The sequence below is a fragment of the Ostrea edulis genome, chromosome 9, assembly GCF_947568905.1.
Source record: "Ostrea edulis chromosome 9, xbOstEdul1.1, whole genome shotgun sequence".
In the NCBI taxonomy this organism is placed as follows: domain Eukaryota; kingdom Metazoa; phylum Mollusca; class Bivalvia; order Ostreida; family Ostreidae; genus Ostrea; species Ostrea edulis.
In genome coordinates this window covers 26,349,593-26,368,155 of record NC_079172.1, presented here as the reverse complement: position 1 = coordinate 26,368,155, position 18,563 = coordinate 26,349,593, and the positions used below count along the sequence as shown (strand labels likewise).

The 18,563-nt window shown below is 35.5% G+C and overlaps 1 protein-coding gene across 1 annotated transcript in view; it reads right to left on the bottom strand.

The window, feature by feature from the left end:
- Positions 1 to 14,480, bottom strand: part of LOC125678007 (serine-rich adhesin for platelets-like) — a 31,134-nt gene extending 16,654 nt beyond the window's left edge. Inside the window, exons 1-7 of the mRNA XM_056150688.1 lie at positions 14,117 to 14,480; positions 10,374 to 10,563; positions 8,307 to 8,336; positions 6,641 to 6,744; positions 3,909 to 3,982; positions 1,948 to 2,960; positions 903 to 1,262 (exon numbers count right to left, since the gene is read on the bottom strand). Coding sequence (XP_056006663.1) covers positions 903 to 1,262; positions 1,948 to 2,960; positions 3,909 to 3,982; positions 6,641 to 6,744; positions 8,307 to 8,336; positions 10,374 to 10,563; positions 14,117 to 14,164 — 1,819 coding nt within the window. The 5' untranslated portion in view covers positions 14,165 to 14,480. The remainder of the gene's footprint in view (positions 1 to 902; positions 1,263 to 1,947; positions 2,961 to 3,908; positions 3,983 to 6,640; positions 6,745 to 8,306; positions 8,337 to 10,373; positions 10,564 to 14,116) is intronic.
- Between the last annotated feature and the right edge of the window lie 4,083 nt (positions 14,481 to 18,563).

Genomic DNA, 18,563 nt, shown 5'->3' with positions numbered 1-18,563 from the left:
TGTTTTAGGCATACCAGATGCCATTACTGGATGATCACACTAGTGTGTGCTTGTGTGAAAAACGAAAAAGTGAATATAACAAACCGTGATCAATCTCATACATGTAACTCCTACAATGAATACAAAATCAAGAGTTGGGCAAACACGGACCTCTGGATATACCAGAGGTGGGATCGGGTGACAAGGAGAAGTAAGCATCCCATGTCGATCAGTCATACCCTCTGTGAACCCTATATTTTGTAATCCGTAGTCAAAATCAGTGTGTAAAGAACGGCCTAATAATTAGTTTGGAACAGGTCACACTGCATTTGACCCAATGACAGGTTGTATTGGAAACTTAGATCCTTATGAAGACCATACGATTTGTGAAATGCTGACTTTCAACTAGACTGCTGACACTCCTACAGCATCCACGTGTTTGTCAGTAGCTTGCCTCGATTCAAAAACTTATCATACACACAAGCTCTTTCATATCCAATCAGATGAGAGACATAAACACCATATGCAGGTGATAATGGAATATTGCTGCATAAATACGTGGAGTTGACGATGGAGAAGCTTAAATCATCCCGTTGAGTTATTAGTTTGTCGTTATCATCTATGTTCAATAAAACAATCGATTTTCGATTGACCTATGTCACATACGTCGAATATATATGCGCCATATCTAATTGTTTAGCATTCATTAACCAGCAATTTATCGAGGGTAATATTTAATACACAGTACATCGTTTCCATTAGGAACAATGATTAAAAATAAAATAGTTAAAATTAACAAAAAATGAGGGGATAACATTTTCTTCTATAAAGCCCGTCTTACCCACTACAATCTATTATCATGGCAGTGGAATGAAGATATCAAGTTTGGGTATGTTTCCCTTCTGTATTTGAGAGTCACTTACCTGTCACGGAAATTGCATTGAACTCGACCACCTTAGTCGGAAAAGTGTCGTTCATAATCACAGAGCAATACACTTTATAACTGTTGTCCCTGGAGCAGATTTCGGTTGTTGGTTCCGTTAGATTCAGAGTCACCATCACATCAACTGTATCACCATTCATGCGGATACTAGCATTAAATCTGTCCAGGGACGATGGGTTTTCAAAAGATTGGTTGTAATCTAATTTCCCGATGACGTGTGACACCCCGGCCGAATCGACTGATACGTTGATTTGAAGCCATTCTCCGTGCGGAGTGACTATGCACGCTTTTGATGTCGTGAGTTCTCCAACAGTAGCAACTATACTGGAAACATGGATATCTGAAATTGATTTAATTCAATTCGATTTAATTCAATTTCAAAGCTTTAATGATTGTTTTATTCATTGGAATTTGCAAAGAGCGATGGTGACGGTTTTCTGTCCCTTTATTAAGTTACTATTCGAGATAGAATTACATGTATTATAATTCCTATATGAAACTTAGGGATGCCACCTTGTTTCATCACTGTAAATCTTCGTTCGTATTCTGTTGTCACAAGTCAGTAATGATGCCACGAAAATGAAGTAATCATAGAGTGAATTCGTGATTAAAAAACGTTTACTAACATAATGTGTAAATTCGTGATATGTATGAAATATCTGACAATGGTATCTAATCAGTTATTTACCAGATGGGAAAATACGAAAATGTTGAACATTTGTTGCATTTTCGAGTAAATGTTTTTTGTTTTGTTTTCTTTTTTTTTTTAATTCCTGACTTTATATAGAAAATGCATTTACAAACAATGTTATCGTCTCCGAAATACATGTATTTTCGACAGTCATCTATTTACATATATTCCATTAAATTTATCAAACGTTTCAATCATTTTCATTTTCTGATATTTTATGGGGCCAGATATTAAAAAGGTTCTCAATATACATGTAGTTCTACTCTTCTTTGTTACTTCATGGGTAATGTATCCACAGTATGATGACCTGACGTATATCTCCTGAATACCTTACCTGCTGTATATTTCACTGGTTCAGCTGTTGCTGTGGTTTCTGGTGCTGTTGTCGACGTGGAACTGTCGGTTGTGGATACTGTTACTGGTGATGTCGTCGATGTGGAACTGTCGGTTGTGGTTTCTGTTACTGGTGCTGTAGTCGATGTGGAACTGTGGGTTGTGGATACTGTTACTGGTGATGTCGTCGATGTGGAACTGTCGGTTGTGGTTTCTGTTACTGGTGATGTAGTCGATGTGGAACTGTCGGTTGTGGATACTGTTACTGGTGATGCCGTCGATGTGGAACTGTCGGATGTGGATACTGTTGCTGGTGCTGTAGTCGATGTGGAACTGTCGGTTGTGGATACTGTTACTGGTGATGTCGTCGATGTGGAACTGTCGGTTGTGGATACTGTTACTGGTGATGTCGATGTGGAACTGTCGATTGTGGTTATTGTTACTGGTGCTGTAGTCGATGTGGAACTGTCGGTTGTGGATACTGTTACTGGTGCTGTAGTCGATATGGAACTGTCGGTTGTGGATACTGTTACTGGTGATGTCGTCGATGTGGAACTGTCGGTTGTGGATACTGTTACTGGTGATGTCGTCGATGTGGAACTGTCGGTTGTGGATACTGTTACTGGTGATGTCGATGTGGAACTGTCGGTTGTGGTTACTGTTACTGGTGCTGTAGTCGATGTGGAACTGTCGGTTGTGGATACTGTTACTGGTGCTGTAGTCGATGTGGAACTGTCGGATGTGGTTCCTGTGGAACTGTCGGTTGTGGTTTCTGTTGCTGGTGCTGTAGTTGATGTTGTTGTTGAACTAGTTGTTATGGGATCTATTACATAAGTCTCAACATTTACCGTGATAGTCAAACTCGTTGTTATGACCACAAAATTAGACAACTGTGCATGACTGGAATTTATTGGTGTTAGGGAGCTGTTGATATCTTTTTGGACCGTTTCCTCGATGATTATAGTAGTAGTGAACTCGTAGTACACCTTGTATTGAACCACTATGCTTCCGTTCCTGTGAAAATGATTGAAAATGATTGTAACTAGGTCTCATAGTCCGGTGTCCAGTGATATTATCTAATTATATTATTTGATATATACAATTTTGAATTAGAGTCACTCCATCCTCTAGATAGTGGCGTCTCACTATTATGGGTTCAAAGTAGTTTATTTGATAAATAATCAAAGACAATATATGTATTTGCCACATTTTTATAAGATGTTAGACATTCATAAACAAAAGTATATGTCAATATCAATAAGTGCATATTTACGTTAAACAGCATCATAAAAGTGCATAGAAACTAATAAAAATGATAAAATTTTAATTTTAACAATTTAAAAAAACTGCATTTTATAAATGTATATAAATTAATGGTGGATATCGGAGAAATCATTGTAAAATAGACCTACAACAGAGAAAATCCCGGTCTGGGAATTTGCCCTTGGAATCTTTAATCAGAATGTGTAGACTTTTTCAGCATCATAGTTTACCCTTTTTTATTGTACCCAGTGAGTAAAGAATTTACAAAAATATGTTTCTTCCATGCACACATTTAATCTGCAAACGCCTATGACGTTACATAATGGCGGAGTTACCTTAAGCTAATATTCCCCAAATTCATGCCATATAACCTAGACGAGAGCAGTTTATGCCGTATTATACCTTATCAAAACAAATTCTGATGCTGTTTTATTCAAACTGATATCATAAAACTGAAACCTGCTCACTTTTGATCTCAGTTTTACGTTTTTTTTTTTTTAATATAGCCATCTTATAAACGTGGAAACTAAATTCAATGAAAGCTCTTTCAATCATACAAGTACGGATTCTGAATTTGTTATGAAGTAACACCGTTATCACAACGTATTGAAAATCTGTATCATGACGTCATCCGCAGCCGACCCCATAGCAAACCCATTCATGATATACATGTACAAACTGGTTTATAATCATACTCACCTGAAATTAGTCACGTCACAATGTTGGTATTTATCTCCGTATTCCGAAGAGTTTTTCTGCAGCGCATCTTTAATCTTAAAATAGATAAAAAGTTCTGTTTTTACTACTGGATTCAAACAGTACCATAGTATTCAAAATTCAGAGAGGATATACGTGTATATTCTATGATAAGCCGAACCCAATGCAGCATATGACCCGAATGTTGTCAAAGCAGTATAACTATATAAGATGGAAAAAATCATTCAAAAGATAAAAACAAGATACCCATGGGTCATATCTCTCACCTGAGCAAATACAAGGTCAAACCTTCGTTCAATGTTCATAGAGGGGGAAATACTTAAATATCCACTACATCAAAATACTATTGCTAGCAATTAACATATACACTTTTGTGGTTCTTGAAAAGATTTCATGCAAAACCTTTAATCCCTTTTGTAGTCCCGTGTAAACATCAGGAACAATGTTGACGACCAACCTTACGCGGTCACTATATAAATATATATAAATACCCTAGCAGTTCTTCAGAGGAAGAGATACTGTCTATTCACATGTAAATTCAACAGTCATCAATATCATAACTCCTATAAAGAATACAAAAATAATAGTAGGACAAACAAGGGCCCCTGAACATACCAGAGACTTATATCTTATTACGTTCTTGTTTCCCGGTAGTCATGTTGTGAAAATGCTTGTGATACCTGAGATTGTTTGTTTCTTTATATGTATAGTTTTATATATGTACATGTATATTGTTTTACGTCCCGTCGAGAAAGTTTTACTCATATTGAGAAGTCACCAGATGTATTTGAAGTACCACAAATTTAGACCTATGCTTAGCGCTCAAGGCCGTAGAAGTGAGGGTTCTTTAACGTGTCAACGCCTGCCGAGACACGGGACCTATGTTTTTAAAGTCATATCCAAAAGACTTGTGATTCTCGCTTCTAAATGCCGAGCGTTTGTTGAAGGAGCAATTAATCACTACCTATAATAATGCCTTAAGTTTGACGGGGCTATATGGCACCTGAAAAGAAATATTTCAAACCTATTCACTATGTATTCATGTGCAAAACCTTCATCCCCAATCATGGCCTCATTAGGACTCAAAAAGTCGACAAACTTGAATCTTCTTTGAATTAGGAAATTTTTTTTAAAAATCGGCCTTTCTGATTAGCTGGGTTTTTCAAACACGTGTATACCACCCTATATTTACATGTTCCTGACTCTATCCCTACACGTACACCCCACCCTATGTTTACATGTTCCTGAATCTATCCCGACACGTGCACCCCACCCTATATTTACATGTTCCTGACTCTATCCTCACACGTGCATCCCACCCTATGTTTGCATGTTCCTGAATCTATCCCTACACGTGCACCCCCCTATGTTTACATGTTCCTGGCTCTATCCCTACACGTGCACCTCACCCTATATTTACATGTTCCTGACTCTATCCCGACACGTGCACCCCGCCCTATATTTACATGTTCCTGACTCTATCCTCACACGTGCACCCCACCCTATGTTTACATGTTCCTGACTCTATCCCTACACGTGCACCCCACCCTATGTTTACATGTTCCTGAATCTATCCTGACACGTGCACTCCACCCTATGTTTACATGTTCCTGACTCTATCCCGACACGTGCACTCCATTCTATGTTTACATGTTCCTGACTCTATCCCAACACGTGCACTCCATCCTATGTTTACATTTTCCTGACTCTATCCCTTCGGAAGGAACCTGTCTCTTCAAACTTGAATGCCTTTACTCAATGATGTTTTAGGTATGATTGTACTGATTTTTTGTTTAAATTAAAACTCAAACTGTGAAAGGTTTACGGCCGACAGACTAACGATAGACAAACATTTTCACAATGATTCCTGTGGGAACCTGGGTTAGAATAGGTCCTCAGTTCCCATTGCTTGTCATTGAAGGCGACTAAATGGTTCGGACGAGACAGCAAAAACTGAGACCCCGTGTCACAACAGGTGTGACACGATAAAGATCCCTCCCTGCTCAAAGGTCGCAAGCGCCGAGCATAGGCCTAAATTTGTAGCCCTTCACCAGCAATGGTGACGTTTCCATAGGAGTGAAAGATTCTAGTGAGTGACGTTAAACAATATGCAATCAATTTCACAAGATCGGTAATTGTATAGGTAAAAAACTAAAAACGAAAAAGAATTTTTTAAATTTTATAGATAGATAGATTGATAGAAAGTGTGTGTAAGTGTACGTGTGTGCGAAACCAAAATAATATGCTTATCGCATGGCTTCATGGGAACAATCAAACTATCATCCCGAGGTAGGATTAGACCTGGAAAACTGTTGCCCAAGACCGATGATTAGTTCACCTTTCTTCTAAGTCACGAGACAGAGAAAAAAAGTGCGACTGAGATCAAAAGTGAGTTTTTATGGCCCCAGAGATTGAAATTAACGTTGTTAATATTGATTAAATCATGAAAACACCACAATTGAAAAAAGGAACATTGGGAACTTTATCCTGCTTTGGTTCAAAATCGTGCATTTTCATTGGACAAGAAGTATTTGGTGGGGTTCAGAATTCGGATGCCCACCGAGAGACCAACATGTCCATACCTACTTTTAACGAACAATTTCACAACAGAAATGGTAAATGTGTTTGACAAACCATAAATCATTTATACAAACAGCGAAAAGATGATACTGAAGGGAAGATAAAGACAAACATTCATCGTTTTTAATACATACTGCGCCACAGAATTCTGTACTCAAATTCTTGAATTCTGGAGAAGACGAATTGGCGAGTTCTTCATAGAATACTTGGTCTAGACTCATTTCACCGAACACTACATCTGTAAAGTAACATAATTTGCTATATGATATAACTTAAATGACTCGTTTTCTTTTCATACAAATATCTTTATACATACCTGTTTATAGACATAAAACAATTTTAAAAGATTTGAATCTGATTTTTGTGTTATTGGCAATCCTTTTGGAGATGGATGTACAATTTCTAAATGGAAAGGAAGTCATAAAAAACAAAAAGGAAAACAATTGATCATCATGCTTTGGAACAGAGTATTAAACTGGACTTTTGTACTTATTTTGTACTTGATTTATTCGCATAAACTTGATTCATTTATTGATGTCAACACGACAGAATTATAGCAACAGAAATCAATCCTTACATTAAAGCAATGTATACTCATATCTTCCAACAATGTAGACATAAAAATGTTTCATTGTACAGTAAAACACGCTAATAGCGAACTGCAGTGTACAAACAATTTTGATTCATTGTAAACGTAATTCGGTATATTCAATAAGTTTATAACTCTTGAAATCTTAAAATTACAGTAAATGAAAATCACCTCGCTGAATTCATTATAATAGTGTTTGCTGTACCCGCATTTTTGTAATTTATAATATACAAAATAGTTTTGGTTGGGGTGCACTCAAAATATGTAAAAATTCATCTTATAAAAATTCAGTCTAGGAGTTTGTACATAAATTGCGATATTTTCTCTTGAAATTAAAGATGGAATATGAAAAGGGGTGTCATATTCTTTCAAGTTTCATTACATGTAGTAGGTACATGTACTTTATGCAGTAGTTTTCACATTACATATACATACGATTTCAGCTACATGTAGTTCGACAGCAATCAGTGAATCAGAGATATTCTTACACGATTTTCAATGGTTTCTAATGAGTAACATTTAATGGTGCAAAAATATAACCCAAAACATTCCTAAAGATGGCCCTATAACCAAAAAATAGCTTTAGATTTACAGTTCAATTTCAACCTAAGCTCGATGCCCCAAAGCTAAACACATCTAAACTGCGATTCTGAAATTGTCGTTTTAAATTGTGAGTTGAAAGGTCCAATGCTTAGAGAATTGAAAACTTTAGTCAATAAAATGATTAAAGCTTTAAAGGCTTGAATTGAAAACACCGACTGAAAGCAAACTATTGTGTTCTAAACGACATGTAACTCATAGCAAAATTAGCATTTCCTCAGAAATTCATTTCACCTTCACACCTAAAAAGTATTTGCATGGCAGAAGATGAATGAGATGTTTGCTGAGATAAACTACCAATAGACAGACATGTCCCCCTGTACCATAGTTTCATTTCAAAAGGGAAAATAACTCGGAAAAAGAGTCCAAACTTCTGCAAACCGAGGAAATTCTGTGTGATAACTGCTGGCCGGTTTAAACAATTTTTACCGAAACACTACGTTATCACTAAAATAACAATATATCAACATCTAAAGAAGGGCATTGAATATGCAATACAACAATAATTTGCTGTTTGCTTCATGATTATACATGTAGCAATATCATTGAAAATAGATCAACGTTTTGTATCCATAACCTGATTTTTTCTGCGCATTCATACAAATACTTACAATATTTTATAGAGGCGTCCTCTTCATCTCCTTTTGAAAATTAAGAAGAAAAGTATCATAAATGTATCCATATGTCAAATGATGAATGGTAAAACTGAATGTTATTTATATATGACGTCATAAAGTTAGTACTTTTTTTAGGTTTTTGAATGTTTTGTATACATGTAACAAATACTTATTAGCTGGGCGTCTTCGTCAAGAAGACTGAATTTCAACAGTCTTGATTAAAGTCAGCATTTAGCAAATTCTATGGTCGTCATAACGATCTAGTTTGACAATACTGCTTGTCATTGAGTCAAATGCTGTCTGACGTGTTTCATACCAATTGTTAGACCGTTCTTTACACTCTGATTTTGACTATGGATTACCCCGTTTACCTTGATCACGATATAGGACTCGCGGTGGCCAGATAGGTTAATGCATGTTTCCGTTTCACTTCTTTTATCATCAAAAGTGAAAACCAATCTTGTAACAAGAGACTCATGGGCCACCCCGCTTCCCCGAGTCACCTTGACCCATATCTAAAGAATTTATTGGGACCCCAACCTACTCCCGGAGGGGGGGGGGCATAATTTTTACAAACTTGAATCTGTACTATATCTGACAGGAAGCTTTCGTGTAAATGTATACTTCTCTGGCCTAATAGTGTTTCAGAAGAAGATTTCTAAAGACTTTCTTTTTATATATTTGTATGTAAAACTGTGATCCCCTATTGTGGTCCTAACCTACCCCATGGGGTCATGATTTTAACAAACTTGAATTTGCACTATGTTAGGAAGCTTTGGTGTAAATTTGTACTTTTCTGGACCAGTGGAAGCTTTCGTTTAAATGTATACTTTTCTGGCCTAATAGTTCTTGAGATACAGATTTTCAAAGATTTTCCCATACATTTGTATGTGAAACTGTGATCCCTTATTGTGGCCCCATCCTACTCCGAGGGTCATGATTTTAATAAACCTGAATTTGCACTATATCAAGCAGCTTTCATGGAAATTTAAGCTCTTCTGGTCCAGTGGTTCTTGAGAATATTTTTAATGACCCCACCCTATTTTTGCATTTTTTTTTATCATCTCTCCTTTGAAGGGAACATGGCCCTTCATTTGGATAAACTTGAAAGCCAAGTTTTGTTGAAATTGGCACAGTGGCTCTAGATAAGAAATCGAAAATGTAAAATGATTTACAGACAGACTCACTTTAGCTTTCAGCTTAGGTGAGCTAATAACAGTTGATTGACAGGTTTGTTATGTTTGCAGTTTTATTTTCATAATCATAGAGTAAAGAAGAAAAAAAAACTATTAAAATTCTCTGTTTCCCAGTATACTTGCACATGGGGCTAGAACTACAGCGTACTAATATTTTGATATGGGATTATTTTCTAATTGATTCCTACGCATTATTTACTTTCCTGGTGGACTACTTTTGAGACGATAACAGTTCTAATTGAAAACGAAGCATGCGTAGTGCCCTCTGGAGAAGTGGCGACATGTGTACATACTTGTAACATATACATCAGAATTATTAAAGATATATTTGAGCAGTGGAGGTGTGAAGAGGAGTTAACATAAAATCACTTTTTTAAAATACGACTAGATATAGTACACGGAATCCTCTTTCTACGTGGTGTTTCTAATAATACTTTCCCTTGCCATCAATCATTCATAAATATACATTAGAAAGTCATCGTTTTGACCTTGCATTGAATAGACCAGATTATCGTTAATACCAAATTCATCAATACTTTGTCGAAATAGCCATGTATTATTCATTATTTCATATAGTTTAACATACTGACAAAATTTGTATGTGTTTTCCATCATCGAAAAAAACCCTAATCAATACGGTACATATACCTTTAATTTTGTACTAAAAGGTGATAAATCGTTATATTTCTATCGTCATATCACACAAAATGATGTGAAGCCAGTAATTAATATAACATTGGAAAAGAGCTTAACAAAACAACACAAATTCAAATCTCAATAATGAATTTTACGTTTCTGAGGAGCCAAATTGGCGAAAACAATATCCTTTCTGGTAAATATTAATTAGTACGTATGCTATAATTACCCTTTTGTGTCAAAAACCAGGCAAGGACAGCTGCAATGCCTCCGATTAAAAGAACTCCCAAAATGATGCCCACAATGGTTCTTTTGCCCCTTTTCTTATCTCTAAGGTATACTGACTCCCTGTCGTATCCATTGTCACGAAACTCCCGAGCATTCTGAGGGGGCATTTTGGTGTCATGCTGAAGCGTGGGCTTAAAATACAAATGTTTGAAAATATAACAAAAATACATGATATCTAAAGATAAACTAAGAGTATTTACAGCAATTATCGATTCCTTACTCCAAAACAAGAGTACTTACAGCAATTATCGATTCCTTACTCCGAAACGAGAGTACTTACAGCAATTATCGATTCCTTACTCCGAAACACAATGCTGTATGTCGGATTCAACAGGGATAAAAGTCCGGCCTTCATAAGTACGTGTAAACGTTTGAGCGATTGCTGAAGTCTAGTGGTTATGGCGTTCGTTCGCAACCGGGAGGCCCGTGTTCGAACCTGGCGCCTTACCTTGATCAAGCAAACGCACTTAATATGGGTAAGTGAAAGTCAAGGAACTTTCGGACTTGACCTATCTTCTGTCATGGAAGGCGTTGGCAGGACAATAAACCCTCACTGCTACAGCCCTTGTATAAGTCAGTTTGTAGTATTTCACCTAACGTTGGTGACTTACTACATGAGTGAAAAATTCTCGAACGGAATGTAAAACAATACACAGAGAAGGCACGGACATGTCCCTAACAATGAGTTTCTAGAAGTTTTTTTTTCTACTACGTCCCCTAGTGGCCTTGACCTTTGACCAAAAAATCAATAGAGTTTTGTTTTTTTAATTTCTTCCTAACAAAGCTATATCTAAAGTATCATATCAATCGAGCAAAAAAAATTATATCCGTAGAGTGTTCAAAAGCTTTTTCTATGAAATCCCGTGGTGACCCTTCACCTTTGCCCTCTTGACCCCAAAATCAATACGATATACAATGGTACATGTGAAGTATCAAATCAACTGAACAAACACTGTGGCCTATAGAGTGTCTACAAGCTCAATGTTACACAAAGACACAAACGGTTCTGTTACTATATCCTCTTGTAATTGAATTACGAGGGGATAACACAAGTAAATTTCAAAAGCTACAGTCATCTTCACAAGTCAAGGGTTATTGATTCGTTAAAAATGTAACGAATCAATAACCCTTGACTTGTGAAGATGTAACTACAGTATATATAAATGATAGACGAAAGAAGATTTATATACATGTATGTTTACAAATGTATATTTATGTTTATCAGCTTCTATTACCCAAACTCTGCTCACCGTAGCTCGTTTTTGCTGTCATAAAAAATCTGAACAAAGAATGATTGAGATTGAAAATTTGTCATTTATTACAATACCAAATGACGAAAGAAATCTTCAACATAAGATTTTGGGGGAAATCAGATAATACATTCTACATGAAAGTACCTGCAAAGCTAAATTACTCAAAGTCTGATTTCTCCCAAAGAAGACAAAATAACTTAAATAATGCTACGCTATAAGATGACAAATAAAAATTCATCAAAACAAACCCAGAGCAAAAAGATGGCGAACAAATATATATTTTCTCCTCTTCATAATTCAAAAGCTTTATACATGCAGATTATCATGAAATATATAATACTAGTAAAACCGGTTCCATTGCAATCTGTGAGAAGTATCGCCCAAACATTTGCATACTCGATCATGTTAAGTGACACGCTGTTCTTGGAACAACAGTAGGACAAAGTCATATTTCACTTAACATTCTACTCATCATGCTCATATAGCTAAAATGTATTTGTTCAAACCTTCATTAAATCAGATTGCTGTAATAATACATAGACGTTTCGTCATCTTACAAGTTCATGTTCAATCATTTTTGGCTTTGTATTATATTGATGAATATATAGAGAAATATTGCTCCATATTTCAAAATCGATTCTCTATACTTCCATTGAAAAAGTCAATAAATAACTAACTAGTGCATTTTATGATTATCGTAGTAAATTGGATGAAATATATCATCTAAAATAGATTCTGATTATGATAGAGCATTTGGACAACAACTTATTACAACTTATTACTTACACATATATGTGCGTGTGTGTTTATGAAATATGTATTAGAATATACGCATACCAGTACATCATACTGCAGAAATTGTTTTAATTAGTGTTGATGCTGGGGGGAGGGGGGGGGCTTAACATGAGGTTATTTATATTGGTCATACCTTACAGGGTAGTGAAAAACTAAAGAAAACGAAGCTATGAGTTAAATACAGAATAGTAAATCATTTGATTAGGGTTAAATGACATTTTAATCAGTTAAAATCGTATATTAAAATATTCGTCAATTTTCTGCATTTAAAGAAATCCTGTTTCATACATACATGACGTGAATTTCATTAGAACACATATTTGTATGTGTATGTCATATAAATCGGCACTTGTGTTTATTTTTCGCATTGTGTAATGTATGGTCTTTGATTTAAATTCATCATTTGATCATTCAACATTGTTATTTTAGGGTACGAATTATCTTTCTGTTTCAGACGGAAATTTTGTATTCTGTGATACCAGGACACCATGCATATAACGCAGGTTTATTTTACGTGCACATCGTACTAAAACTAATAGTTTTATACAAAAAGGTTTTAAACTTGTAAAGAGAAGAAATACCGATCAGGTATTTATGTGCACCCATTCGTTCTCATTTTGTTGTTTAGAGATCAACGAACCTGGCAACACTTTGAATGGCCGTGGTTTATCTAAAAATGTGCTAAATTCATCACATCTTTGTTTTCCTATTCCCTGTGTATATTTTGCTATTTCATGCTTTGATAAACATTAATGTAGCTCCACCTTCATGTGATTTATCAACATTAATGGTTGAAAGTGACAAACTGTATTAATTTCCCCTGAATATAGTTTAATTCAATTGATAACCAAAGAAAATGTGTATGTTGCCACCTTTGAGACTTGCAAAACTGGGGTATAGGTCAACATCAGAAAATCGCACATTTCGTAAAACAGAATAATAAAAAATAGATAAAAACTGTTTAAAATGATTTTTTTTAATGCCAACGATTTAGAAAAACTGCCAATATATATAGATATGCATAAATTAAAAGGTAGAGGAAATACCAGCATGGGAGTTATTGCCCTTGACACCTTTTTTTTCCATTGAACATAATTGATTATCTATGGAAAATATAACCCTTTTCACAATTAATAGTCTGCCTTTTTTCTATCCAGGGAATAAAATTCCTCTGAAAGATATGCATTGCATTTGTATTATGCGCAAAGTTTGATTTAATAAAGATTTTTGCAAAAACCTATGACATCACACGAGGATAGATCTACCTTAAATTCGATATTCTAAGGACTGATACCCGGATAAACGATTTCTACGCCGCGATGTTCATGTTTAAATGAACAATGCATTTTCTGACAATTTTTCCAAGGTAATTCTGTCCAGTAGGCGTTTTCGGGGTACCCGAGGAAATATTTTAAGGTTTCTAAGAAACAAACAATTGACTCCAGTAAACTGTATTAGGTCGGCGGTGACGCTGGCAGATTTAATCATATCCATTGAAATACACGTATTGTTATCTTGTTACGTAACTCTAAATATTCGTGCAAATTATCACTGCACCATAAAATCTTTAAACAAAAACCTTTCAGCTTGTCTAAGGGTACGATGTACATAAAACTACCTTAATCAAGAAACATACCCGGTGATCACCCAATCCTGATTTTCCAATAAATCCCGTCGAATACATTCTTTCGGATTTTCGATACTCGTCTCGGACGGAAGAGTCTGGAAACTTCAACGGATCACAGAGTACGTTTTAAGGGCTTACAATCTTGTTAGAGTTTAAGATATCTTCATTTTCTAGATCGGGTTGTCGCTGTCTTGGTCTTTGGACATATTTAGAATCTCTACCGGTGTATTCAGGTTTGGGTTTACTCGAATACATATACATTGAGTCCCTTATATGGTTTATTGTTTAAAAAAGAGGACCGCTACGTTAATTCCATTCATGTCATTTCAAAGTTAACAATACACCACGCTTTACATCGAAGAATTAAAATGCTCAGTTATTAGTGCATCAGCCCAGTCCCTTTAAAATCATGTCAGTATATTCTTCCTGGTTGAAGGTTCATTCTGTAAATTCTTCTGGCATTGATTCCTATATTCGTCATGCTTCTATGACTTCAAACGCAGACAGCAGGGGATGGGGCTACTACCTCATGTATTCTTATAATCATCCAAGATAACTATAACCGTTTTACATTACATAAAGATCATCACGGACATGCTCAGATTTATACTTTTTACATCCTATTACCTTTTGTTATAATTTTGACATGAAATTTCTATATATGTTTTAACAGAAATAGTGGTGGAAACATTTTTTTTAAATTTTAAACCATATTTTATTCATTGGCAAGTGAATGGGATTGGGCAGCAGGCATAGCCTATTTCAGCCCTCTCCCGAAACATTATGGTATGGACGTAAATTGGTTTATTGCGAAAACAAATTAGCATTACCAATCTTTCTATTAAAACTGTTGTTTTCATGAAGTGATGGCTGGTTAGGGCATTCTTTAATGTCATCCAAAAGTCATGACGCTTGCGTTAGAATCTGTACCTGTATAATTCTGAGCCTTGGGTCTGATCAAAGATAATTCTCACGGTATTTTATTTCAGTCAAATCAGTTACACGTGGTGTTTAAAACATTACAACATACTGATATCGAATTAGATTTGATCATATGTTTACATATTAACTATTCAATAATTAGTCTTGTATTATTTTCAACAAGGCTAAAATCACGTATACATTATTATGAGCTTTGCTCATAGTCCGTGAAAGAGGAAGCATAAATAAAAAAAATTAAATACTCTAGGATTAAAATCAATGGATTTACATTTTATAGAAGCATGGGGTGTTTGTAGTACTTCTTATTCTCCTCGGAATACAATTGATAATCTTAGGAGTACTGGTATTGCGCTAATGAATTCATGCCCTGTGTTTCTAAATGAATTCGTACAGATTTACAAATATCCAACACTTCCTAGTTTCAGTTTCTGTTTTACAGTAACGAAGGGCGTAACACATGAGCACGCATTTGGAAAAAATTACAACCTTACCAAGGGGGTAATATAAACATTCAATCATGCATACTCTTGCAAAGTAATTATTTATAATGTGTTATTTTTCTGTGTTCGTACCCGGAACTCAATACCTTAGATTTCATAGTCAGTTTACCCTCTTAAGTATTCAAATATCAGTGCGCCGCTCCTATAAATTATAGTGAAGTAACCGTCGGCTTTCTAAATATCTGATAAAAGTGAAAACCGACAACAGAATTGGAAATATTGAAGAGAGGAAATAACATGTCTAGAATTATAAATCTCCATGCCACCTTAAATTTATTGGAGAAAAAACAAATACAGATGAGACATAGATTCGGTTTCTCTAATATTTCATTTCTTCTTCTTCTAGATATTACACAATGGATTACTAGATTATTGATAGTTTATTTTTTAAAAAAATGCATATGACGTATTCAAACATTCTCATGATTTAAATTATTATATCAGTTACGCTATAATCTTCCTGGTCAATATTTCATTTCTGCTTGCATGCATAATTAGTCGTAACATTTCTTTTATCTCGTTGAAAATAGAATATTTCTCTTTTATATTATTTCATCACGTCACAGTCTTGTGCTTTGAATGATATGAATAGCATCCATTATTTGAAAATAATATTCCAAATACAAAAATTTGCTTTAAAGATGTATGTAATCATTGCAATGACTTGTGAAAACAGGTCTTGCTAAGCTCGAGTGACCTACCACAATCATGCCAAAAATGTGTATTAAGAACAAGTAGATCTGATTAGGACATTCGCTCTTTAGCTCCTTCGCGTTTAAATATGAAAGAGCGAAAAAAAGTGAGGGCGATTCGATGGAACGAAAGCGCTAATGAAGTCGACGAAGAAAACGGGAGAAGTTGCAAAGGTTAAGAAGCGAAATTAACTAATATTTAATCGCAACATCACTCCTCCTCCGCTTTTATGACTTCGCTCTCACGCTCCCTTTGCCCTCAAACGTTCGTCCCTTCTATTCTTTGCATGAGGAAGTTTGGATATACGTATGCATATAAGGGGCTTCATTTGACTGTGAAGTTCTTTCATTCGGGCTACACTAATACTGAACACAATTATTACCATTCTATATAACAATTTTGAACAAGAGGCCCAAGGGCCACATCGCTCACCTGAGTTACCATGACCCATATTTCAAGGTTTTCCGTATATATTTTAAGACTTTGATCCCCATTGTGGCCCGGAACAACCTGAATCTGCACTACATGTATGTCAGGAAGCTTTCATGCAAATATAAAATTCTTTGGCCCGATGGTTCTCGAGAAGAAGATTTTAAAAGATTTTCCCTATATATTTGTATGTAAAACTTTGATTTGAACAAACTTGAAACTGCACTATGTCATAAAGGTTCCATGTATATTTCAACTTTTTTGGCACAGTAGTTCTTGAGAAGAAGATTTTTAAAAATTTATCATATATTTACACATATGAAATACGGTTTCCCTTATTGTGGCAAAACCTGACACCCCGGGGGCCATGATTTCAACAAACTTGAATTTGAACTATGTCATAAAGCTTCAAACTTGAATCTGAACTATGTCAGGAAACTTCGATGTAAATTTGAACTCTTCTGGCTCAATGGTTCTTGAGAAGAAGATTTTTCCTATATAAATACATATAAAATGTGGTTTCCCCTAGTGTGGCATCACCCGACCCCCAGGGGCCATGATATGAACAAACTTGAATTTGCATTATGTCAGGAAGCTTCCATGTAAATTTGAACTCATCTGGCTCAATGGTTCTTGAGAAGAAGATTTTTAAAGATTTTTCCTATATATATATACATATGAAATATGGTTTCCCCTATTGTGGCCCCACCCGACCCCTGGGGGTTATGATATGAACAAACTTGAATCTGCATTATGTCAGAAAGCTTCCATGTAAATTTGAACTCTTCTGGCTCAATGGTTCTTGAGAAGAAGATTTTTTAAAGATTTTTCCTATATAAACACATATAAAATATGATTTCACTTAGTGTGGCCCCACCCGACCCCTGGGGGCTATGATATGAACAAATCTGAATCTGCACTATGTCATAAAGCTTTCATGTAAATTTGAACTCTTCTGGCTCAATGGTTTTTTGGAAGAAGATTTTTAAAGATTTTTCCTATATACACACATATAAAATATGGTTTCCCCTAGTGTGGCTCCACCCGACCCCCGGGGGCCATGATATGAACAAACTTGAATCTGCATTATGTCAGGAAGCTTCCATGTAAATTTGAACTCTTCTGGCTCAATGGTTCTTGAGAAGAAGATTTTAAAAGATTTTTCCTATATAAATACATATAAAATATGGTTTCCCCTATTGTGGCGCCATCCGACCTTTGGGGGCCATAATATGAACAAACTTGAATCCCCATTATGTCAGCAAACTTCCACGTAAATTTCAACTATACTGGTACAGTGCTTCATGAGAAGAAGATTTTTAAATGACCCCACCCTATTTTTACACTTTTGTGATTATCTCCCCTTTGAAGAGAACCTGGCCCTTAATTTGAACAATTCCCTTCAACTAAGGATGATTTGCATTAAGTTTGAATGAAATTGGCTTACTGGTTCTGGAGAAGAAGATTTTTTAAAAATTTCAGTGTATTTTTACTGATTTGCTATTATCTCCCCTTGGATAAGGGGGTTGGCCCTCATGTGAACAATTTTGAATCCCCTTCACTGAAGGATGATTTGTGCCAACATTGGTTAAAATTGGCCCAGTGGTTTTGGAGAAGAAGTTGAAAATGTAAATGTTTAACAGACGGACGGACAGACAGACATACAGACAGACGACGGACAAAAAGCGATCAGAAAAGCTCACTTGAGCTTTCAGCTCAATTGAGCTAATAAAATACAAACTTATTTGCTGGTAGATAAATTTGAAATTTAATTTATCCAATACATTACCGATTCGCCATATGTACATGTGAATGTTCAATACAAGACACGACTGATTAATTATTCTAAAAACAAACGAATATAAAAATTGAGATTCGCAGATCCTCGTCTG